This window comes from Brachyhypopomus gauderio, unplaced genomic scaffold (assembly GCF_052324685.1).
Source record: "Brachyhypopomus gauderio isolate BG-103 unplaced genomic scaffold, BGAUD_0.2 sc43, whole genome shotgun sequence".
NCBI classification, from domain to species: Eukaryota; Metazoa; Chordata; class Actinopteri; order Gymnotiformes; family Hypopomidae; genus Brachyhypopomus; species Brachyhypopomus gauderio.
Genome location: NW_027506869.1, coordinates 1937066 through 1961298, shown reverse-complemented (window position 1 = coordinate 1961298; position 24233 = coordinate 1937066). Strand labels below are relative to the sequence as shown.

Sequence of the window (24233 nt, the reverse complement as noted above, 5' to 3'; positions counted from 1 at the left end):
ATTTAGAATATTTAGAGAAAGGCCAAACTGTGCACTTACACCTCTCTGTTCATGGCGCCCTTTGAGGAACTATGCAGGTGCTGGTCTCCGGGAGCTACCTGTGAGGACAGTTACCTGGGTGATGGGTGGGACTGTGCCACCTGATGCTCTCTGCCAGTCTGCCGGCACCTGAAGGGTCTTAAAGCCCTCGGTTTCGTTCCATTCAGTGCGGTAGGCCGTCAAAGGCAATTCTGTGAACAGCGAGCCAGTACTTTAGGAAACAAAAGCAGCACTGGTGTTCTGAGACGAGGAAGCAGGGGGAGAGAACTTTTCAGAAGAGAGTATCCTCTACAATGTGTTGGGCCTTCTCAAACCTCACAGCAGCAGACAAACCTCAGAGTATCATATTTTAATTACATAATCTTTCAATGACCGTCAAAATGAAGATGAGCTTTTACTGTGATGCAGACAAACTTCTACATTACAAAGAGGCCAGATTATGAACTTAATGATGAGTCTGAGTGTTTTGTTTCAGGGGTCTGGGTGTGTCCTGAAGGTGCAAAAGTAACTGATAGCCATGACCATTTTCTGATGTCCTTGCTATGACAGAATATAAACAACTCTAAAAGTACCACATTCTTGGCTAAGACATTTTAAGCATGTCTTAAGTTTTTTTGCTCCCTTAAGGCACTGCTAAGATCTGCTGGAAGGCCCTTCTTCACATCTGCTTCTAGGTAAGGACAGTAACCTGAGATGCGCAACAGTAGCCTCCTCTGAATTCTAGCGGTCCGCTAAACCTTACAAATTATTGCTACGTCGTCTCATAACTCCACGGCCGCCCGCTTTTCTTTTTTTTTACCCCCCTTTTCTATCCGCGCTGGCTCGCGAGCTCCAAGGCTGCTCACAGCGCGCGCGCTTTCGTTCCAAAGGGGGACGTCTGTGTTTGATAGAAGCCAGCTGTCGCCAAACTACACCGGGGCCCCCGCGTATTTGCATTGCTAAACAGCCCGTGGAGTGGGCCGAGCAGGGGAAATAGAACATTTGCAATATAAAAAAATATATATATATTTCTTTGCAAGACACTCCCCCTTACTATTGGTCGATGCTCGAAGAGGATTTCTTGCCTGTGGTCTGAAGAACGGCCGGAGCGGGTAACTAAAACCAGGTGTCGACTTTCGGGGGGCGGCAAGGGCGCCACTTTTTGCGCATTGGTCCGAGGAGCAGTTACAATAGGTAGAAAGAAGAATTATCCTTGTTCCTGTTGGAAGGAATTTACAGTCGTTTTTGCATTTTTTTTTCTTGAGGGGAACCACAAGGATCCATAAAAAACATGTCATTTGAAGTACGTGGCTTGAGTTCCTCAGCCTACGAGAGGTTAGTTTATCATTCCGGATCTTTAAAAATGCAATTATTTGATTTCAGTCCCACAATATACTTTATTTCCGTCATGTAATTTATGAATGTTAATGTAATTTTAAAAGGGTATGCTCGATGAACCTGGTCAGTGTCCAACCATAGGATATTCATCTAAATGAATGGAGCATTTTGGTGTGTGACCTGTTGCTGTGGTGGCCTTACTGTACGACGGTGTATGTCCCTCTACAGGATGTTGACAGCTGTGATAGTTTTATTATGCTGCAGTCAGTCTGTAAAAAGTCAGGTAAGTGTGGCCTCGCGCACGTCTCGCGCATGTTGGACCCGTCTCTTTCGCTCTAGTCTGGCACCGTTATGTGTGTGTCGCAACGAGCTTGTTTTCGATGTCCTCAGATTGGTTTTCAAGATTTACATAACTGATTTCGACAGACTGTAACGAGAAATGATTGCAAACTCCACCATTTCACGTTTGTGATTCCACATGCATGCCCCTTGACGCATATTAACGTTTAATGTCGTATCTGGTCCATCTTGTAACGTACTTTTCAATTTCCGCAGAGGTGCACGGAGGGGTTTACCTACGAGCGCCGCGCCAGACAGTGCATCGGTCAGTAGGTCAAAGATTTGAACGCTGAGATGATCGACACACTCAGGTGAAGACATAACGCGTTGCTTCTCTCGTTGCAACGCAGATATTGACGAATGCCGGACGCTGCCAGATCCTTGTCGGGGCGACATGAGATGCGTAAACCAGAACGGAGGTTACCTGTGTCTCCCGCGCACTCTCTACTCTCAGTCCTACGAAAGAGTCGAACAGCCGTCCTACCCCGAAACGTCCTACCCCGAAACATCACTTGGCTTTCCCGAAGTCTTCCCTCCCCAGACTCCCATAGGCCCCGGTCCCGGTCCCGGGCCCGGCCCGAGCTATCCGATAGTGAGTCGGCCCTCCGCTCCTTGCATCCTTGGCTACACACTCGGAGAAGACGGCACGTGCGTAGGTGAGGCATTGCGTCATTGAAGTTCGTGCATTAAAGTTCGTGACGTCGGCAGAAGGGTTGCACAAATACACATCACAGTACTGATCGGCTTTTAAGACGCATTCTCTCAACATATGGTTAGATTTTAGTGATTTGTGCATTCACAGTGTTTAATATGTAGAATAAGCATCAGCATCAGAGTTGTGCTAAACAGTAGTGGCACCATTTCAGCCTCCCCCCTCTCTCTCTCAGCCTTAATGGGAATAAACTACAAACCCAAGGGCAGAAATGTGCCTCCAGGAGGGGTGTAATGCGATACCTGCCCGGCTCGCTGGACGTCTCTCCTCCAGGTTACACGAGGCCGAGCTGTGTTTTTAGCGCGTTTAAGTGGGTCACGTGTGTCTCAGACGACGCGCAGACATCATAAATGGAAGGGCTGTACTTTATTCATATCTGTGGTGGTCTGTGAGTCTACAGCCGAATCGCCTCGACTTAAAGACTTTAGCAGAGTCTAAGCTCGCACTAGCTCGTGTGTTTCCGTGCAGCCGCAGGACGCTGTACATTGAAATGTTTCCATCTTAATTAGACATCATCTAACAGTTATCATATTTGCTGTGGGTTGTTCAGGATAGTTAAAATGCATCTCGTGTTCTTGTATTAAGGAATAGCAGAAACAATTGAAAAATACCACCAGTCGACTAAATTTAATCACATTCATGATGAACACTGGGGTATTATAAAACTTGATCAACATCAGTAAATCACATCTTTTTGTACCTGTTAACTTCTGATTGAAGAAAATGTTTCATTTTGAAACGCCCATTTCCTTGGAATGGAGGGTCTGTCTGCAATATCTCAGGCGGCGGTACGGTTGTCTGGAAATTGTGGCTGGATCTGTGTGACGTATGGCATGACTGATTTCGTTGTAATGGCCAGTGATGGTTTTAAAATGTGTGTTTCGGGGTTCTAAACTATGTGCTGTGTTTTCGTGGCTGAAGGGAGAATCCCTGTCCTGTTCTGTACCTGCTCTCTCTTTCCTGTCTACCATCTTTTCAGGTCACTTTCTCAGGTTTGAAGCCCATTTTTGGAAGGTGTAGCCCACATGCCATAAAAAGGGACACGCACACTCCTTCTCTCATGTGCACACACACACACACACACACACACACACACACACACACACACACACACACACACACACACACACACACACACACACACACACAAACATATATTTCCACAGAAACCCTGTTGGGCCAAAGCTGCATACTCTTGAAGTCAAGTGGAAATGGTTAATAGATGGAAAATGGAGCCAGACGTTCAGCTCAGGCTGGTAGTTGAGTTTTGAGACAGATAATCACCTCTTTTGGGTATTAGTGGGAAATCGTAGGCTTTTTTGGGTCTTTAAGCCTTGTTTGGGTAAGCCGTGAAAGATCCCACACTCAGACACCCGCTATTTCTGCATGTGCTCTTCCTCATGCCAGCTATGAGGTCATGAGATGTTGAAGGACACTTCCCATTGGCACCCGGGCCTTTCCTGAGTGATATGGGGTGGGGCCTTCAACTGTGGGACTTCAGATTTGTGTGTATGTGTGTGTGTGCGTGTTGGCTGTGTGGGTTGAAAGATGCATTTATGGGCCAGAAACAACCCAGACCGCAAGCATGCCATGCCTTATCTGTCAGCCATGGCCCCGTCTATATGTGTGTGTGTGTGTGTGTGTGTGTGTGTGTGTGTGTGTGTGTGTGTGTGTAGCCTATGTGTGTGTGTGTGTGTGTGTGTGTGTGTGTGTGTGTGTGTGTGTGTGTGTGTGTCAGTGTTGCATAGAGTACAAAACTAGGAAAAGGTTCCATTGTTTTCAGTGGTGCTCAGCTACAGAAGACAAAAGCCCAGTTCTGAGTTCCTGAACCCGTCCTGACTGTAGCCCCTGCAAGCCCGCAGTCTGAGAGCAGTGCAGTCTGGGCTTGAGTTCTAGAATTTGCCGAAGATTCGGTCTCGCCGCAGCACCTGCGTGCTCTCCACAGGCCGAGAGCCTCCGTCTCGTTCATTCGGTCTGCGGGAGGTCCGGGGGCGCGCCCGGCTCGCGGGCCGATGATGTCATCGCTGAGGTCGTGAAGCCTGAAGGTTCTCTTTGTGCAGTTTGGGCAGGCCATTTCTCATCAGTGTGTGGCATGAGCTGCTAGCCACCAGGGCAGGAGAGCGCGTGTCGTAGCCCAGGCCAGAGCATCGAGAGACGGGGGCACGCTTCACTTCACCGGCCGCTGGCGGGAAGCCCCTCTTAAATCTCTTAAATCGGAGCGCGTTGAATAAAGCACTCGGAACAAACCGCCTGGTGAAATACTTCAGCGTGCTTGCAAATGCGACTGATAAGGAATCGGTTGTTATGAAACACGTTTATATTAAACCATGCATGACACACCAACCACTCTCTTCTTCCACGATGTGTGTTCTGCCTCGCTGTATACATTCACTCTAGCAACAGTGGTGTAATCTTTAAACATGCGTAGGTGTTGCTTGACTGAACCACCAGGAGGGGAGACCTGCTGCAAAGATGACGGTGTTGTGTAATGGATTCTGATCATTCTTCCTTTAATGATAATCTCTTTATTTTTACATGAGGTAAGCAATGCGTTCAGGGAGGGAGATATGGCCCTTTCTTCTTTAACTCTGACAACAGGCTCTGTGTGGCTGTTCCCAGCTTGCTAACAGCATCACCTAATCGATCTTTAACCTAAACTGTGATTTGGAAGCGAACCAATAACTATATACTCAGTGATGACCTCTCTCTCTCTCTCTCTCTCTCTCTCTCTCTCTCTCTCTCTCTCTCTCTCTCACTCTATCTCTTTCTCTCTCATATTCTTGCTCACTCTCTCTCACTCTGTGTGTGTCTCTCTCACTCCATCTCATTCTGTCTCAATCTCTTGTTTCACCTACCCAAGTGGTCATCCGCTGTCTCAGTTTACCCCCACAGGTCATGAATGTTTACCCCCACAGGACAAGTTTTGTCCTGTGCTCTCTTTAAGTCGGTCTATATAAGGAGGTGAACTGAACCTTTCCGAAAGAGCCCCGCCTCCCCCGCCTGCCCCGCCTCCCCCGCCTGCCCCGCCTCCCCCACCCGCCGCCTCCTCTCTGCACATCTGGCCCCCCCTGTGCCGTGTCCCTTTGGTGCGCATGGGACCCACATGTTTGCCCTCCACCCCTTACTGAAGTGTGCACTCCAAAGTGCTAGCAGGTGTTGCTATTGGAACGCAGCCCAACTGTGGGTCTCCCACGCGCCTCCCCCCCCCCCCCCCTGTGTGTTTAGGTCTGGCACCCAGTGCAACCTGCTATCAGCCACCAGGTCAGCCTGTACAAACAAGAGTAATTATCTACAGTTAACACACACCCCTCCTCTCATACACGAACACACACACACACACACACACATACATACACACGTTTCTTTTTAAATGTGTGACTTCACTGTCTGAGCACCAAATGTGTAGTGGTCTTTTTTTGGGTTTGCTATGCCCACATATGGACATGCGCTGGTTGGGGGGACCCGGTGATAAGAGAAAGAAAAAGCGAGAGAGAGAGAGAGAGAAAGAGGTAGAGAGAAAAAGAGAAAGAGAGGGGGACAGAAAGTTGAAACTCTGGGTCCAAGTTCCATTTTTGGAACTACATTGTGTAAGTGTAGTTCATCCTAACATGACTGGTGCTAATTACAAGGCTGTGTATTCCAAGCCTAGCGAGATTCAACTTTACGAAGCCATAACAATGGTATGTGTGTCCTGTGTTACTGCGCTTGGCCCGAGATCATTGCTGGGGGTTTCGTCCATGCCTGCGAAAAGAACTGTACCTTTGATAGTTAAACACTAGAATCAGTGTTTAGCCGTCTCTGCCCTGTGGTGGTGAATAAGGACGTAAGAGCTAAGGCTGAATCTCTGATAACAACATCACCTCTCCTCTTCCTCTCCTCTCCCAGACATCGACGAGTGTGAGACTGAATCCCACCAGTGCAATCCCACCCAAGTGTGTATAAACACGGCGGGCGGATACACCTGCTCTTGCACCGAGGGCTATTGGCTGGTGGCCGGGCAGTGCCAGGGTGAGTGACCACACCACCACCCAATCAGGGAGCGGTAACATGGACAGAGTTGCTGCCTCTGTCACAGAAACGCTTGTAGAGCTACATGATATATCATTTGTGAACCGTTATCACAATATTGGCCAAAGTGATAATATCGCTGATCATAACCTTTTTAAATTATCAATGAGCATATGGATAAATTTGACCCAACTAATGTACAGTATTTGGATAAGATTAATGTATGTTTAGTCATGTCAGGACTTTTAAGGCAATCACAGTATGTAGTAACATAATCATGATATAATGTTTTTGTCCATACTGAGCAGTTAATGTATACCACAAACCTAGACTGAAGCCACTGAGAGGTTCTGTTCTGTGGATTAATAAACCAGAATTTTGGAGTGACCCATTTTTTTCTTTGGTAGACACATAACAAATTACAGTAAACAAAACATCTTCTAAATAAAAATGTAACTCTAGATAGAAAATTCATAAAAAATAAAAAAATGGTTATTTCTAGGTGTGAGATTTCATGATGTTAAACAGAGCCTCTTTTTCTAGATTACATAAATATGTATATCTCAATAGATAGATAGATAGATAGATAGATAGATAGATAGATAGATAGATTGATTGATTGATTGATTGATTGATTGATTAATTGATTGATTGACCGTAATTCACCAACTCATTCGGGCCTGATTGAGTATGTGAGAAGCATAAAACATTAGAAACATCACCATTAGAAATATCACTTCCTGTCACTTCCTGTCACATCCTGTCACTTCCTGTACTGCTATGGCTGCTGGACTGTTTGCTTTCTCCCATCATTATTTTATGTGATTCTAAATGCCCTCTCGTACAGATATCGATGAGTGTCGCTATGGTTACTGCCAGCAACTGTGTGCCAACCTGCCAGGTTCCTATTCCTGCTCCTGCAATCCAGGATTCAACCTGAATACCGACAGCAGGACGTGCCAAGGTACACACACACACACACACACACACACACACACACGTACATGTACATGTATGTGTGTGCACACTCTCGATATGTTTTTCTTGTTTCCTTATCTAAGACATATTAGTAAAGCTAATTAACACAGATTAGTCATGCTAATCTAACAAATTTGGCTCTAGTTCAGGTGTTCTTGAAGACCTTGACTAGCTAGATAATTTTTTATTGAAATTGTATTCTGCATCTGTCTCTCTCTCTGTCTCTGTCTGTCTGTCTCTCTCTCTCTCTCTCTCTCTCTCTCTCTCTCCCTCTCTCTCTCTGTAGATATAGACGAGTGTGAGACTAACCCCTGCACCCACGGATGTCTGAACTCGTACGGCTCCTTTATGTGCAACTGTGACGAGGGCTTCGAGATCGCTGCTGACGGAACGACCTGCATCGGTGAACAGAGGAGGACGCGGTGAAAAGAAGCGAGAGGAGGAGAGGAGAGAAGAGGAGGAGAAGAGAGGAAAGAGAAGGAGGGGAGAGGAGGATAGAGGAAAGGATGGGAGGAGATGAGATGGGGAGAGGAGTGGAGGAGAGAGGAGCGTAGGGTGAAGGAGGAGACATAGACATAAGAACATAAGGGCCAAGTGGCAGGAGAAGGGAGAGATGGACAGTCTGATTGGAGGAGGGATAGACTGAGATAGACTGGATGAACAGATGAGGATGGAGGGATGAGAGAAGAGAAGAACAGGAAAGATGAAAGAGAAATACTCCTTTGTAAATTAAATTCAGGCGCCTGAAGCTTTAAGATGTCACACATGTGGGTTAGGTCTGTTAGAAACGTGCAAGTGTGTGTGTGTGTGTGTGTGTGTGTGTGTGTGTGTGTGTGTGTGTGTGTGTGTGTGTGTGTGTGTGTGTTCTGAAACCCTGTTCTCTCACGTCAGATCTGGATGAGTGCAGTTTCTCGGACTTCCTGTGCCAGCACACGTGTGTGAACACGCCAGGCTCGTTCTCGTGCACGTGCCCGCCCGGGTACTATGTGTTTGAGGACGGCAGAAGCTGTGAAGGTAGTCCACATATTCATAACACCCTGGAAAGTAAGGGGGCGGGGTTAACTCTCAGTATGACCTCACTGAGTCACTTAAGGACAGCATGGTCTGTATAATTGTGTTGACCTGACGTGCATTACCTGTATGAAGGTGATTGTGCAATGTTAGTAATGTTTTGGAAGAATAGTGTAAAATTCCTCTTGACTGTTTATAAATGTGTGGCAATTCTTATTTGTGTTATGCTGCATGTTTTGTAAGTGTGCAACAATTTATAATTTGGTGCTGTTTTGTCTGTACTGGTTGTTGATGGTGATTCTGATGACGTGAACTTTGACCTGACCCCTGACTAACTGTTGTGTGTTTGATTTTGAAGACCTCAATGAATGTGAGTCTGGTAACAACACGTGTACAACAGCACAAGTGTGTTTCAATTTCCAGGGAGGGTACACCTGCCTGGACCCCCTCATATGTCCTCCCCCCTACATAGACCTGAGCGATAAGTGAGTTAGAGATGAAAACACATCAGGAATGTACATAGAGGGCGTGTGCTACTCAAATAATACTCCAATAACCTCCAATAATACTGAAAATGTCTTACTTTTGGTGGTAGCTCAGTTTTCTCTCTCTCACTCTCTCTCTCTCTCTCTCTCTCTCTGTCAGTCAATGCATGTGCTCAGCAGAGAACCCTCTCTGTCGAGAGAGACCTTTCACAATTCTCTACCGCCACATGGACCTGTCCTCTGGCCGCAGTGTTCCCGCTGATATTTTTCAAATGCAGGCCACCACACGCTACCCAGGGGCCTTCTACATCTTCCAGATCAAATCTGGCAACGAAGGGAGAGAGTTTTACATGCGGGTGAGTTTCGGGAGCACGCAGTTGACCACGACTTTGTTCCACTCCCCCTGAGATTCTAGAAGGTTCTATAATAGGTTGAGGATTACAGAATCTGGAACAAAAAGCCTTTGAACGGTTAATACCAGGCGCAGACTGCATGATAATATTTTTTGTTACTCAGTGGTCACTGCAACAGGTTTTGAGATTATAGTGTCATAACTCCTTGCTGTATCTTGGTTGGGAGACTTGCAACACTACACATTTGTTATAAATCAATCTTCGTTCACTTGCTTACACACATTCGTAGGTAAAGGAATTGTTTTCATTGCTACAGAAATGCTGTGTGATGTCGGAACTTTGTGTTTTAAAAAGAAAAATCGATTGCAGACCTTTTCCTGGGTGTCAGGCACTGGCAAGAAGAAGACTGTATGGCATAAAGAATGAGCTAAAATGTTGTGAACATTATATAAATCTAGCTAGCTACCAGGTTCACTGGATGTCAACAGAAGGTTTTGTGGAGACTTATTTGTATACAAAATGTATTTGGTTTTGGGAATTGCATACACTGCATTAAAACATAAATGAATGTATGATATGTTTTAATATCAGGTTGTTTCACAATCACTGTAAGTGAAACCAAGCTGTTAATCTATCAATTACAACAAAATCTTGACAAAACTGAGATGAATTAATGTAGTTTGACACTGGAATGACACTTGATATAGGTGTACATTTTTCACATTTTATCTACTGTTATATAAGTAACACCCATTTAGAGGTGTGTGTGTGTATGTGTGTATGCAAGTGCCCATGTGTGTGTGGCCAGTAGAGGGAGCCATACACATATGAACAGCTGGAACATTCACCCAGAAATCTCACCTTTGTTTCATAATTCAAATTTACTTTGTGTCTTGTCTGTCCAGTGCACAATAAGCAACATGTGGTCTGGACAGACATTGTATTTCAATAGCTTGACTGCTCCAGAATACCACAATTAAAATATATTGCAACTGATCACTTTCTTTTCTCCACAGCAAACAAGCAATGTCAGTGCCACGCTGGTTTTGGCTCGGCCAATCAGAGGACCCAAGACAGTCGTCCTGGACCTGGAGATGGTCACAGTCAACAATGTCATCAACTTTCGGGGCAGTTCCATCATTCGCCTCACAATATTCGTCTCTGAGTACCCCTTCTAAAGCCCTGCAGATAACCTCTGACCTTCCACTTGTCTGGGCCTCTTACCTCCATCATGGACTTCCTGTTACTGCATTACCCATCAGGCAGCTGTGTTTGTTCATATCTGTTCTACAGTTGTGGACTGTATTGTACACCCTGGCCCCTCAACAGGAATGCGGTGTTGCACCAGTTTGTGCCTTTTACCAAACTGTGCCTTTTTCATAATTGAAGTTAAATAAAGGTTGCCTTTCTTAACCTCCATATCCACTTCATCCACCCACTTACATCCACTCAGAAGGATATTTATGTTTTTTCTTTAGTATTGTGATTTTATGTTTGCATTTGTGTTTGTCTTTTAGGAAATCATTTCCTCGTTCTTAAAGGGGCGTTTCACCACACCATCAGACACCCGATCCATTTGCTCCAGTAAACTAACTGTGAAAGTGAACTTACGTGAAACTTGCATAAAGTTTGCAATTGTGTCAGCTCCCAAATTTTGAATCATGAGTCTGTCAAACTGGAGCCTCTCCTCATGTAGGCCTAGTCAGACCTTTGACCACTGATGAAGGCTGTTTCTGTCATCATCTCCCATCAGCTTGTCCAGTCATGATTCTCCTTTACGTCTTTGTGGTTTACCATCTATCCCATGGATCATATGTTGTGTATCTTTTTTATTTGTTGGTGTAACAAGAGAGCCTGGTCAGTCAAATAAAGATGAACTTGATGACCTGAAAATCTGTTGAATGTGATTTAATCAAATTTTAATCAAATACCTAAAGGCAGGTTAATCTTGTGTTTTCACTTATGTTCTATATTCAAGCTGTCATAGTCCTTCGGCAACTGTAGAAAGTGAGTAATTTGGTAGGGTATTGTTAACATATAATTAGCTCTAATAAGCCTGGCTTCTGAGTATGGAGCCTATTTTAATCACTTGTTTTAATTAGGCCTTCTGGCTAAGTTAGCTAAGCTAGCTAGACAGTTAAATTCATGAGTCGTTCCACAGAAATGAATAACTGAAAAAAAAATCTGAAATCGTCTCTTTCGGGTAAAAAGCAGGGCATTTTCAATGTAACTGAAATATCCGTTGTGGTCAGAATTGCATGTGATTGAATGGTGTGCTGTTTACTTTCTAAAATAAAGATAGTTGCATTACACTGCCAGACCAAATGATCGGTGTGATACAGGTGATTAGTTTCAACAGATAAATAGCCATGCTTTGTAAGCATTAATTCATCAGACATAAAAAAATTCCACTTGCAAGACAAGAACTGTTATCAGATGCAGGTGAAAACATTGCTAGGAAGAATTATACAGTTAGTACTTATTGTAATATAGCAACAGTTTTATTGATGAGTGGGTTATGGCCAAATCATTATATTGAAGCTGTAAAATATATGTTACTAGGTGAAATTAGCATAAGAAGTGCAAATGCTATTTTTGTGTATATTGAAACATTTAGTGTAAATTGCATTAGACTTTATTTGCGTAAAGTGTACGTGGTAACATTTTGCTCACACACACACACACACACACACACACACACACACACACACACACACACACACACACACACACACACAAAAGACAAGAACCCAGCGGACACTATGACCCAGTCCCGGGGCAGAGGTGCATTTGCTGCCGAGAGGCTTCCAACTGCACCTGTAGAAACGGCGCGCACAGCGCGTGCGTTCCACAGACCTGACACCAAAGCAGGTGTAATCGGTCCTCGGGGATGGGATTAATCGATTATTATTGTATCCTGCGATTATTGTGTACGATATTTGCACATTATACATGTTGAACAGACGCTATGACAACCGGTGACTTACTGAAAGTTTTTGTCTGGTGGAAATTCAGGTAACCACAACATATTTAATATTATTAAGTCGTTGGTCTGAGAAAAGTTATGTTTATAGTAGGCCTACATCACTTATGATTATTTATTTTATCAGGATAACCAGCTAAACCTTGGAGAGGAGTTCAAGCATTATTAAGTGAAAAACACCTAAGGGTTGGTTATCTTGAAGTCTTCAGTATGGCAATGGAATGTATTAAAAACTGCTGCAAGATTTTTATGACCAAGGAAGAAGAACCTCGCGTTCAAAGTAAGTCTGAACTCTTACTCCTGATATTGCGGGATGTTCGTAATTAACTTTGCAAAACAACCCAAATGATCGCATATAAAATCTTAACAGGTGTGGGGTGATACTTTTTTGTCTTTTGCTATATCGTGGATCTATGATTGATTCATTTCGCTCGTTGCAGTAATCGAAGCGCGAGTCCCTGAAAAAGTGACGATAGATACCGAAGGTAAGAGAATAGGCGTCTCGGAGGATTACCTCCTCTCCAAACTGCCCCCTGATGGCAAAGATGTCCCATTCGTCCTCCCATCCACCAGACCGTCCTACGTGCAACCCCGAGGGTCTCAGTATAATAATTTTCAGAGCGGGCTACACGGTGAGACAAAATTTTCAAAACCTCTCTCATGTTGAGTATAGATGCAAATATATGCAAAATCAAAAATATATGTCAATTTCCTGAAGGTTCGGCAAGGGTCACATATGCAGAGAGGAAGGCAGAACTTTCTGCTACCAGCCCGGTCGTATATGACCCCAGCGGACACTTTCTCCCTGGTAATGTGACCAGCCATGCGTCCCCAGGGTCCGTGAGACGACCCAATAAGAGAGGCTCTTCTCCCCTCCATGTTTTGGGTAGGTCACTGGTACCTCTTCACACAGCAGGGACTGCTGTCCTACACGTAGCAGCATCCTCTGATCAGAAACTCTCACAGAACCCTTTTGGTTGGGGTTCTAGTTCTAGAACCCTTCACAGAAGCAGGATGGAGCCTGTGCAGTCCAGTTCTAGAACCGGATGGGTTTTTTGTGGACCTCAGACCCCCCCCCCCCCCCCCCCCCCATGTGTCCTTACAACCTCCTGCAAAAGTGCAGGACTTCATTAGATCTTGTTGTAATTAAAGACTTCAGCGTCCTCCAAGGCCAGTTCAAGGACCAGTCCGCCATGATCCTGGCCATGGTGGATCCAAATTCCGAAAGATCCTCCGAAAGATGAGGGTCCGGAAATGATTAAACCATAAAATAAACGCACTCGTTAGGTCCATATGGTGTCTTTTATCATTCCTCTCCTTTATGGCCATTGGTAAAGAGTCTTTTTTTCATAAAGTAAACAGGCAACTCTGTAGATTATGTAACTGGCTAATCTTATATAATTTTCCAGTGGCACCCCGATGCACGCCATTCTCCTCTCAAATATTTACCCTCTGCTTAATGGCCTCCTGTGCTCCATATGGCCATTCCTCAACATAAGTCCACTGTTGTGCGTTATGCATTCTCCTAAACAATAGTCCAGGTCATATTGTTAAGTAAACTATGGTTTGTGCATTTTCTGTGTTCTGCACTGATTAAGGAAATAAAGCCTGCTTGTTGGCATTGGGAACAGTGTTCATCTCATCGATTTGTTATGTAACAGATGTTGGTGGATGCATGAATCACATCTGTCATTGTGCTGTTCACATTCTTTGGGTAGTGCTCAATTTACTCAGATCTCTGGTTGTTTGTTTTGTACTCTTTAAATCAACACTTAACCACATTTTGATGGTTACCTGACGTTTCCAATCGAAACTAAACCCACACTAAACTGTGTCCTAACCACATGGCAGTCAGAAGCAAGCAAAAACAATGTTTGAATTTAGGATGTAACGGATCGGCACTGATATGAAAGCCAGTCAGACCTATTGTGAATGCAGTGCCATGTGGGCATTAGTGCCATGTGGGCACCTTTGTGAACATCAGTATGGGAATTAGTGTGGGTATTGGTGTGGGTATGGGTGTGGGTATTGGTGGGTATGGGTGTGGGTATTGGTGTGGGTATTGGTGTGGGTATTGGTGTGTGTATGGGTGTGGGTATGGATGTGGGTATTGGTGTGGGTATTGGTGTGGGTATTGGTGTGGGTATGGGTATTGGTGTGGGTATGAGTGTGGGTATTGGTGTGGGTATTGGTGGGTATGGGTGTGGGTATTGGTGTGGGTATTGGTGTGGGTATGGGTGTGGGTATTGGTGTGGGTATTGGTGTGGGTATGGGTGTGGGAATGGGTGTGGGAATGGGTGTGGGTATGGGTGTGGGTATTGGTGTGGGTATTGGTGTGGGTATGGGAGTGGGTATTGGTGTGGGTATGGGTTTGGGTATGGGTATGGGTGTGGGTATGGGTTTGGGTATGGGTGTGGGTATTGGTGTGGGTATGGGTGTGGGTATTGGTGCTGATCAGTGTGTTAATCAGTGTGTTAATCAGTGTGTTTCTCTTGTAGCCTTTGATCAGAGCGGGAGACAGAGGCTCTCCTCCTCCATGTTGGATTTGAGTGGCCGTCAAAGTCCCCACTTGCAGGTAAATGCTCACACACACACACATGCACACACAATCACATATATGCACACAAATGCCCACACACATAAACATTCACGCCCAAGCACATACACAGACACACACACGTGCACTTGCACAAATACACTCACATGTGCACACACACAGACCTCTGTACATCTCCACTTCCTCAGTCCACGTCACAAGATTAGCGTCAGTGAACAAAGCCAAATCAAATGACTCCCGTGTACTCAGCTGTTGATTGCGTTGTGTAAAGGTCATCATCTTCTTCTGTACCTTAAAAAATACAGACTGAATAACATTGTTTTAAAAACATGACTTCATAAACAGATGTTTGTGCAGCTAGCATATTGCTTACTTTAAAATCAGATTTGTTTCTCCTAACTGTAAATACCTCACCGACACGTGACTGGCTTGGACTTGTCTCCTTTCTTCTGGCTCTGTTTAGCTGGGAGGGAAGAGACTCTTGACCAGAGTGTATTTGCTTTTAGTGGAGCTGAAGTGACGTTTCCATGCAAGAGGACATTTTGAATGGGGGATAAATTACATGGATGCTGAGCGTTTGATCCAAAGTCAGGTGGTACTGCCCAGGGTGGGGTCTCTTTTCTTTCAGCTTATGTAAATGATATTGGGTAGGTTCGTTGTAGGTACTGATATTTTAGCAAGTCTTCAACAGTGACTTAATGTCTCAGTCCAGGGGCCACACTCAATCTCTCTCTCTCTCTCAAACACACACACATACACACACACACACACACACACACACACACACACACACACACACACACACACAGATGTAAACACAGCTGCTGTACATTGTTTGTAATAGTGGGACGTCCATTATAGTTCTGAAATTGGGCTCTCATACCCAGTCTAAGGGGGTCTGTGATAAAATGTGTCTAGTCAACAGTGTATACAAATGCTCATCTGTGACACAAAGGCTAACACCTACTGTTCCTGAATACAGAGGGAGAGAGAGGGAGAGAGAGAGGTTGAGGAGGGTCATGTGGAAAATGTGTCTCGTGTTACGGTGGTGGTTAGGGTTGTTCATTCATTCATTCGTTCCACCCCCCACATAAACACACACACACACACACACACACGATGCGATGCGTCTGTAGCACCCAGTGTTCAGGCTGGGATGGCACTGCATGTGGCCTTGACCTGAATGGTCCCTCTTGTCAGCAATGAGCAACACTTGGACCAAACAGCGGAAAAAACAACTTCCCATTAAAAGACAAACAGATTTGAACAAATGCAGAGGAATGTGGAAGTCATTTATGAGGCTGCACAGTTGGCAGACAAATGCTGCTTGGTTTTTTCTCTCTGCTCAGGGGTTTACGAGCCCCCCGTGTTGAGACTCCAGCGTTCCTCCTGTCCCCCCCAGTAACGGCCCCCCTGTCTGTGTCCACAGCGCTACGATTCTGTGTCAAGCGTCCCGAGCAGCACGTCCTCTTTGCAGGACTCCTACGGGAGCAGCCGTAGCCTAGGTAACCATTCACTGCAGGACAGCATTCCCGGAAGGTCCCGTTTCAGGAGAATCCTCAGACACTAGTGCACTGGACTTATCTGACAAATCTCTACTTCATTTTACTCCCTATTATTATTATGAACGTGACCTTCTCTTTCCATATACTACACACACATATGTACATACACACACACAGACAGATTTTAAAAATAAACTGTTGGATTAGAAGAGGACAGGTACTGTGCTGTCAGATCACACAGGAGGGTGTCTAAGATAATCCTCAGTCCCAACACTGTCCAACCCCCAACACAAACACACACACACACACACACACACGCTTTTTAGGATACATTTGTAACCTTCCCTTTATGCATCCTCCCTAGCCTGTGTATATTCTTTTCTCATGATGTGTGTGTGTGTGTGTATAGAGTCCATAACACTCTCTGGTGATGAGAGGGAGCGTGAGCTGGGCAAAATGTGTGTGCGGTTGAGCTATCAGGAGCCAGTGGAGCAGGTGTGGATCACCCTGGTGCAGGTAGGATTACAGCCCAGGCCAGTGGAGCCTTCCTGGGACACAACGCACCTTTGTGCCCCCTCTGCCTCCCAGCTCAATGGAGCTTCTGTCCCACAGATGGAAAGAGAAATCTACTGCATCTCTCTCCACTTCATGGTTTTCTCCACTCCCCTTTTTTCATTGTTTTTTTACCTTCTGTTACTCTCCCTCCTTCTCTCTCTTTCCTGCTTACTTAAGTCCCCTGGCTCTTTCATACACACTGAGGCAAAACATACCCATGACTGCATTTGCATTTTTGAATGGAATGACATCTCAACATCTGGCTGCAATGTTTTATTTCTTAATAAAAAAAATATGTTGAATTTTCTATTTCCATTTAATCTCAGTGCCTACACAGTTTTTCCGCTCTTGGCTTCCAGGTTTTATGGTATCTGCTTCTTTCCACTTCCAGGTTGTGCCCCCGTATTCAACATTTTGTCTCCTCTCTCTCTCTCTCTCTCTCTCTCTCTGTCAGTGTAAGGACCTCGGTGTGCACACAGAGGGGGTGGAGCAGCAGAGGGTTGGGGTCAAAGGGATCATTGCCATGGCGAAGCCTGTGCAGTTTAAGACTTCAGTGAAGGAGGCAACCCCAGTGAGTGCAGTTGTAGTACACAGGCTTACATCACCAACAACACTCCAAATATCTCTATCACCAACAACACTCCAAATATCTCTATCACCAACAACACTCCAAATATCTCTCTATCACCAACAACACTCCAAATATCTCTCTATCGCCAACAACGCTCCAAATATCTCTCTATCGCCAACAACACTCCAAATATCTCTCTATCGCCAACAACACTCCAAATATCTCTATCACCAACAACACTCCAAATATCTCTCTATCACCAACAACACTCCAAATATCTCTCTATCGCCAACAACGCTCCAAATATCTCTCTATCACCAACAACACTCCAAATATCTCTCTATCGCCAACAACACTCCAAATATCTCTCTATCGCCAACAACCAGTGGGGAACCGTCAGGGCCCTCTACGCCCTCTCAGAGGGCCTAAAATATTCTTAAAGCATTATATATATAATTATCCAATTTTATTTTATCTACTTACAGTTTGACATTCGACATCTAAACAATTACAAAAATATAAGCAAATAAAATATTCACCCGTGTCTATTCAATCTGTGTTGGAAGGTGAGGGGTTGAGTGGAAGCCTGTGAGCCTGTGTCTCCCCCTATCAGGACTGTGATGCCCGCTGTTCGTTTACAGAGGGCCTGGCAGTTATAATTCAGCGCAATACCAGTTTCAAATGACAGCAAAATTGACCAATCATATCTTCTCTCTTAGTGGGCGGGCTTAACTGTATGATAATTTCCGCCCGCTGTGGCGACGCTAGCTGTCGTTAGCACCATCGCTAGCTAGTTTCGATTCATCCCTTTGACGTCCTCGTGCGCGTTGTTTACATATTCCGCTTCCGAGAACCACGGAGCTGTGAACCTTATTTTGTTTGGAAACTTATTTTGCTTAAGATGTTATCTAGTACAGATATTATTGTTTATTGCGTTTTTAAAGCTGTACTGTCGTCTCAGTTTTTCTTTATTTAGTTTATTAAGAAAGGAAAAAAAAATTTCGGGGGGGAGGGGGGGGGTAGCGGGCCCAAGTTTAAAGGTCACGGTTCGCTACTGCCAACAACACTCCAAATATCTCTATCACCAACAACACTCCAAATATCTCTCTATCACCAACAACACTCCAAATATCTCTCTATCGCCAACAACACTCCAAATATCTCTATCACCAACAACACTCCAAATATCTCTCTATCACCAACAACACTCCAAATATCTCTCTATCACCAACAACACTCCAAATATCTCTCTATCGCCAACAACACTCCAAACATCTCTCTATCGCCAACAACGCTGCAAATATCTCTCTATCGCCAACAACACTCCAAATATCTCTCTATATCTCTCTATATTTCGCACACCACAGATTTGCAGTTTTGTACAGTACACGCTTTAGTACGGACTTCTCCTGACGGTCGCTTTGTGGTAGATCAGTGCTATTACTGCAGTTACAGTAGATGTGCAGGGCTGATCTAAAGGTTGGGTGCTTATACCAGAACACACTGTTCCTGAAAATATGTATATTTAATTTTTCACGTTTTTCATGTAATACTTAGGAATAAGAAGAAAATATGGTTTTACTCAATAGAGTCCCACACAGGATATCCACAAGTCAACAGTGTATACACAAATGCTAACACCTACTGCTCTTGAGTACAGAGAGAGAGGGAGAAAGAGAGAGAGGGAGAGAGGGAGGGTCATGCGTGTTCATGCTCTGGGCGTTTCTCTTGTGTGTCTGCTTTGCTTATCTGATTACATAACGAGTTCCCATTCCGGCCCGACAATCCACCCGTCATTGTTCCAACTCGGAGGGACCGACTGAACAGCGGCGCTAAATTAACTTTATTTGTGTGTCTCCTGGTGAATTCTCGGGCTTGTATTCTACACAGCGATGCTTTTGCTGCATTTCCTGCTAAACCTCGACTGGGTCACGTCACAGAGAAACAGTTCTGCAACTGTTTAGTTCTGCAACCGATTCGTTTTCAGCCACTGAGCTGCACACAGTTGATGTCGCAATCATCTATATCATTTTAATTACAAGGAGACTCCCTCAGAAAACCACAACCCTGGGACACAGGTACCCCATGCCCATCCTACTTGGTATTGCTACAACCGATTGTAAACATGGATGTTTTTGCATCACTTTTGTTTTACATTGTAAAGTTTTATAACTCTTTATAGCACCAAAACAACAACAGCTGTAGATTAGCTAGCCCTATCAGTGGTAACATGAAGCAATATTTCTCCTTCACCTGCAGCTGTCACCCACTGTCATACCAGGGCTCCAGGGGTTAATGGTCTGGATACCTTGTTGGCCAGCAGCTCTTTGCAAAAAAGATCATAAATTCACAGCGTCATTTTCCAGTTGGCCAGTGTGAGGAGGTGAACTCTAGGAGAATGATTCCAACGTGCTCCCTCCTGCTGGCTGTTTTTGGAACACTTTTATTTGTACTCCCATGCTGATGAACAAACTAAGATTTCTGCGCAGGTCCCAGTTAAAGATCGCGGTGACGTTCACACAGGGGGCCACCCACTTGTCCTCCCTGGGCGGATATCACGCACCGAGACCGGAATTTTATTTTTATCTGAGTTCAGGCGATACCGATTGTTTGCGCAGCGTCAAGTACACGTGTGACCGATAGTGGATAACCTACAGCATCGCCATAAATAAAACACGCGGTTGAAGAGTTAAAGCTAGCTTTAACCCTTTAGTCTCCGTGACGGCTCCACGTGTGATTCAACGCGCCCGTGTCCTCTCTCTTCTTCCAGGACGTGGTGTTCATGGAGACGTTCGTCTTCGCCCTGGGCCTGGAGCAGCTGCGGAGTGCCGCCCTCGTCTTGCGCGTGCACACGCACGTCCCGCGGAAGCGCACGCTGGGAGAATGCGCCGTCTCCCTCCGGACGCTCTGCACGCAGGAGACGCAACACTGGCTGGAGCTCCGGACACCCTGCAAATCACGCGTGGGTGGACACAGACACACACACACACACCTGCGCTGGGCCCCTCTCTCCAGCGTGTCCCCGCCCCCCAGGCCAGTCTGCACTCAGATCCCTGCGCTAAACCTCAACAGGCCTCGACTACTTAGTTCAAAGTAGTCTGTTGGCCTGGAAAACATTTTTCAGTCATACATAACATAGGCTTTAAGTCATGCTCGGGTTGACTGTCCTAGACTTTGGCATTTAGATCGTGCCAGTAACGGAGTGAGAACAGGTAACGGAGTGACTACAGGTAACGGAGTGAGGGAGTGAGAGAGTGAGGGAGTGAGAGAAGGGCACGAGGAAAGACGGGGACGAAGACCTCGCAGACATGACCAACGGCAGTCAGAATGTCACCATAGTAATGTGTTGAGCAGAAACACAGTGCACAGTATGACAGCCCCTCTGCCCAGTTTGCTGTTTGGTTGGCATGAAGAGGAACATGGTTTAGGTTAGACATAATGAGGTTTCCACAGTAATTATGCACAACGTTTTCACGATCGTTACTGTCATACAGTTTCTTCGTCTTTTAATGTACATTCCAAGCGTGTGTAAAGATAGCGGTCAGATACTGAGCAAGTAGTTAATGAAGATTACTGGCTCAACGGGAGTGCTCCATCTGTTTTATTGTTTTATGTTTTTATGATGTGATATTGTCCTGTAGATTTATGGCTGTGTATCGTTTGGTAAGTGGTTGTAATACACAGTGCTTCCTGTTCCCGGCACTCACAGATACTGTTAGGTGTTTTTCAGGTTTGTGAGTGTGTATGTGTGTATGTGTGTATTCAGACCCTTCATGTGACAAAAATAAATAGAAAAGAAAAGTAATCATTTTTACCGATCTGGGACAGGAAATGAGACCCCCGACAGTAAACACGAGCCACGCACAATTCAGTAGTGAACGCAGGCCACAGGACCAGACATGGGCCGAAACTGGGTCACACGTCCTGCTTTGTGAAATCAGTGTGTGTGTGTGTGCACTCACAGCAGGGAGAGTGTGTGGGGGTGCCCTGAAAAGCCTGCCCGGGCCGGCCAAGTCCAATCGAATGCAATCACACACAATCTAAACCAATCTAAGGCAGCCTGAATGGAATCAGAATCACTTTATTGGCTGTGCACGCTTACTTACATTTGGTCTTGGTGAAATTGGTGCTTACTGAAAGGGACAAAATAGAAATACATACAGCACACATTTATTGTTGCTGAATGTCTGTAAGAAGAAAGTGGGTTTTCACAAAGCGTTTTATGTTGTGTTTTATGTTTGGCAAACTCCTCCTTGACAAACTAGGAGGGAAGGTGAAGGTTACTTCACCGGAGAGTCATACAGGTCATCCCCTATATAGGTGTATGGGTGCAGAGTGAGACCTGCATCTCACCGAGCTGTGCGTGTTCCAGTGGGTCTCATCCAGCACTCTGCTCGGTTCCTGCAGGTTTCTCATGCTGAGCTCCAGCTCTCCTTGCGTTTCCAACCAGTCAGCAGTCGCATCCAGCTCGGGATCCTCGCCGCCCAGAACCTGCCATCATCATCCTCGCTTCTCACACATGGTCAGTCCTCTCGTTTTATTATAAGAGTCAAAACAGCTGGAAATATTATAACACTGTCATAACTCTCTATACACTGTAACAGATCTTTTTTAGCTTCTTTCAATCAATGAGGGTCAGAGAGGCCTCTAACCAGCTAGTCCATGACTCAGTAGTTATTCAGCTGTCCTGAGGCAGTATGCTACAGTACTCAGTTACCTGCCACAGGTGTGTCAAGAGCTGGGATATGTATCATAATGTGTTAACATAGGGTAGGTCGTGTCTATAGCCGTCTACTGTAGTGTGGAATAGAATTAACGTTCTTTTCCTGGTGACCTCTCTGTCGTGCCCCCCCCCCCACACACACACACACACACACACACACACACACACCCTGCCCTGCCTTGCACCTACCTCACACCCCTGGCCCACTCCCAAGCAGGTTTCTTCGTGAAAGTTGAGATGTTCGGTGACGGCCGCTTCATGTTGAAGAAAAAGACGAAGATTGTGCGGTCGTCGGGTGGCAAAGCCCAGTGGGCGGAGACAGTGTTCATACCAACTACCAATCAAGACCATCACCTTCGACTGTCAGTCAAACTGTATAGCTATGGCTCCATTCGCAGAAAACACCTGCTTGGACAGGTGAGCATGGACCTCGATGCATACACACACACACACACACAGGTGCACAGACAGTTTTTGCTTAACAACAGAGAATTCAAAATTTGACTGAACACTAATATATAATACACCAACATACAGATCAGCATAGTGAAAGTGTGTGTGCCATGAAAATTTTTAAATGCTTCAAAAAGTTACCCCGTTAGATACCCAACATGTGTGTACATGTGCCTGTTCCTAGATCCTCCTCGGTGTTGACAGCCCATCACCAGATGCAGTGGAACAATGGAAAGATTCCATCGAGCACCCAGAGAAAATAGTGACTGCATGGCATAGAGTTTGCCACTCCTAAGAGAGAGGGGAGAGAGAGAGAGAGAGAATCCAGGAGCCAAGCACCTACAGGACACACAACGTCATATTGGTGAACTGTCATATGAGGTTCTAGCTGTAGAATTGTTCATCTTTTCCGTGAATTTCTTGCCTTAATTGACATGTTTTGCTACGTCATTTACATTTAACAGACTGGACAGTCATTGCCAAAAGCCAAACAACAGTGTGTAGTGTACAGAGTGCTTTCTGTGGCTCCTGTAGAAAACACAGCAATTATCTGGTGTTAAAATATTGTGGATGAGGAAGAAACACCCTTCAGCCTTCTGTAAGTGTTGACAATGACAGACTGTAGTTTTCTTCAAAAGAAAGAGAACTTATTTTATTTTAGTTGTTTTTTTCTTCATAGAAAGACACAGTTTGTCCTCTATGGGGCTGTTTTGTAGGACAGAGAAGGCTGACATTCTCAAAACACCTTAGACGTTAAAAGGATTGAACTGTACTCTTGTGCGAAGGAAATCCAATACTTAAATTCAAACATTTTTTTACAAAGAGGATGAGGGAGGGTAAGAGAAAGGGAGAGAGTGAGTGTGTCAGACAAAGAAATGTTTGTTAGCATGACGTGGTACATTGCCCTGTATTTCCTGTAATGTCCGTAAGGAACCTTCTAACTTTTCTTCCTGGTACCCACAATTGGTCACACTAACCTTAAACCTGCCCAGTTTCATCGTCGTATGCTGTATAAAATAGTGCCATAGAACTGTGTTACCTTAATATTATGTAACTAACTAGCATTTTAACGAGTATTTAAAAGCACAAAAGCCTTGTTTGTAGTTTCTGTGGCTGTGTACACAAAGGGTTGATTCATCAAAATCTGGCAACTTGATACATAAAAGTATGGCTCTCATTCATATGTGAGAGTCTAGTCCACTGACCAATTAAACTGATGAATCTCTTGAGTCTGGAACAAACTGATTATTGTTGCCTCCCTGCTCACTGAATTTGTCATCCTTTATGGGAAAATAGTCCCCTATGTCCTCCCAATAGTCATGTGTTTATGCGTCTGACTGGTGGTATATGCACATATGAATTTGGATATTTGCTCTCCAAACATGCAACATGCAGTCTTAGGTTTATAGCAGCTTGGAACAGACAGTACCATTTTCAGACCAACTATTTATAACGTTATGAACACATCAATGCAGCTCACATTGGTGAAAACTCTGCTGCAGTCAGAACTGGTCTTTCACTGTGGTATCTTGCATGCACGCTCTCTCAGAGGTGGGGATTCCAGGTTTCGAAAGTAAAACTCCTTCCCAGGATTTTTACTCAAGCTTGCTGGATTTTCTAATTAGTGCAAGCCAGGTAAAATCT

At 45.0% G+C, this 24233-nt stretch overlaps 2 protein-coding genes across 2 annotated transcripts; both read left to right on the top strand.

Annotated features, from left to right (window-relative positions):
* Positions 1 to 930: 930 nt before the first annotated feature.
* fbln5 (fibulin 5) lies at positions 931 to 11135 on the top strand. Its single transcript, XM_076985735.1, has 11 exons — positions 931 to 1353; positions 1585 to 1639; positions 1912 to 1960; positions 2046 to 2351; positions 6293 to 6415; positions 7263 to 7379; positions 7680 to 7796; positions 8285 to 8407; positions 8763 to 8889; positions 9050 to 9245; positions 10259 to 11135. The coding sequence occupies exons 1-11, from the start codon at positions 1310 to 1312 to the stop codon at positions 10418 to 10420; spliced, it is 1419 nt and encodes a 472-aa protein (XP_076841850.1). The 5' UTR covers positions 931 to 1309; the 3' UTR covers positions 10421 to 11135.
* Positions 11136 to 12050: 915 nt separating this feature from the next.
* Positions 12051 to 23818, top strand: tc2n (tandem C2 domains, nuclear). The gene is made up of 12 exons (XM_076985788.1): positions 12051 to 12257; positions 12353 to 12505; positions 12666 to 12857; positions 12944 to 13111; positions 14724 to 14800; positions 16212 to 16287; positions 16697 to 16803; positions 17297 to 17413; positions 20184 to 20375; positions 21821 to 21935; positions 22354 to 22553; positions 22774 to 23818. Exons 2-12 carry the CDS (start codon positions 12436 to 12438, stop codon positions 22882 to 22884), a joined length of 1425 nt encoding a protein of 474 aa, XP_076841903.1. The 5' UTR covers positions 12051 to 12257; positions 12353 to 12435; the 3' UTR covers positions 22885 to 23818.
* Positions 23819 to 24233: the final 415 nt, after the last annotated feature.

Excerpts from the sequence above, each read along its gene's own strand:
- fbln5 (XM_076985735.1), top strand. The coding sequence starts at position 1,310 with ATGTCATTTGAAGTACGTGGCTTGAGTTCCTCAGCCTACGAGAG. Across the intron at positions 1,961-2,045 it reads CCGCGCCAGACAGTGCATCG|ATATTGACGAATGCCGGACG; the intron begins GTCAGTAGGTCA and ends GTTGCAACGCAG. Across the intron at positions 7,380-7,679 it reads CGACAGCAGGACGTGCCAAG|ATATAGACGAGTGTGAGACT; the intron begins GTACACACACAC and ends CTCTCTCTGTAG.
- tc2n (XM_076985788.1), top strand. The coding sequence starts at position 12,436 with ATGGCAATGGAATGTATTAAAAACTGCTGCAAGATTTTTATGACCAAG. Across the intron at positions 17,414-20,183 it reads CAGTGAAGGAGGCAACCCCA|GACGTGGTGTTCATGGAGAC; the intron begins GTGAGTGCAGTT and ends CTCTTCTTCCAG. Across the intron at positions 21,936-22,353 it reads ATCCTCGCTTCTCACACATG|GTTTCTTCGTGAAAGTTGAG; the intron begins GTCAGTCCTCTC and ends ACTCCCAAGCAG.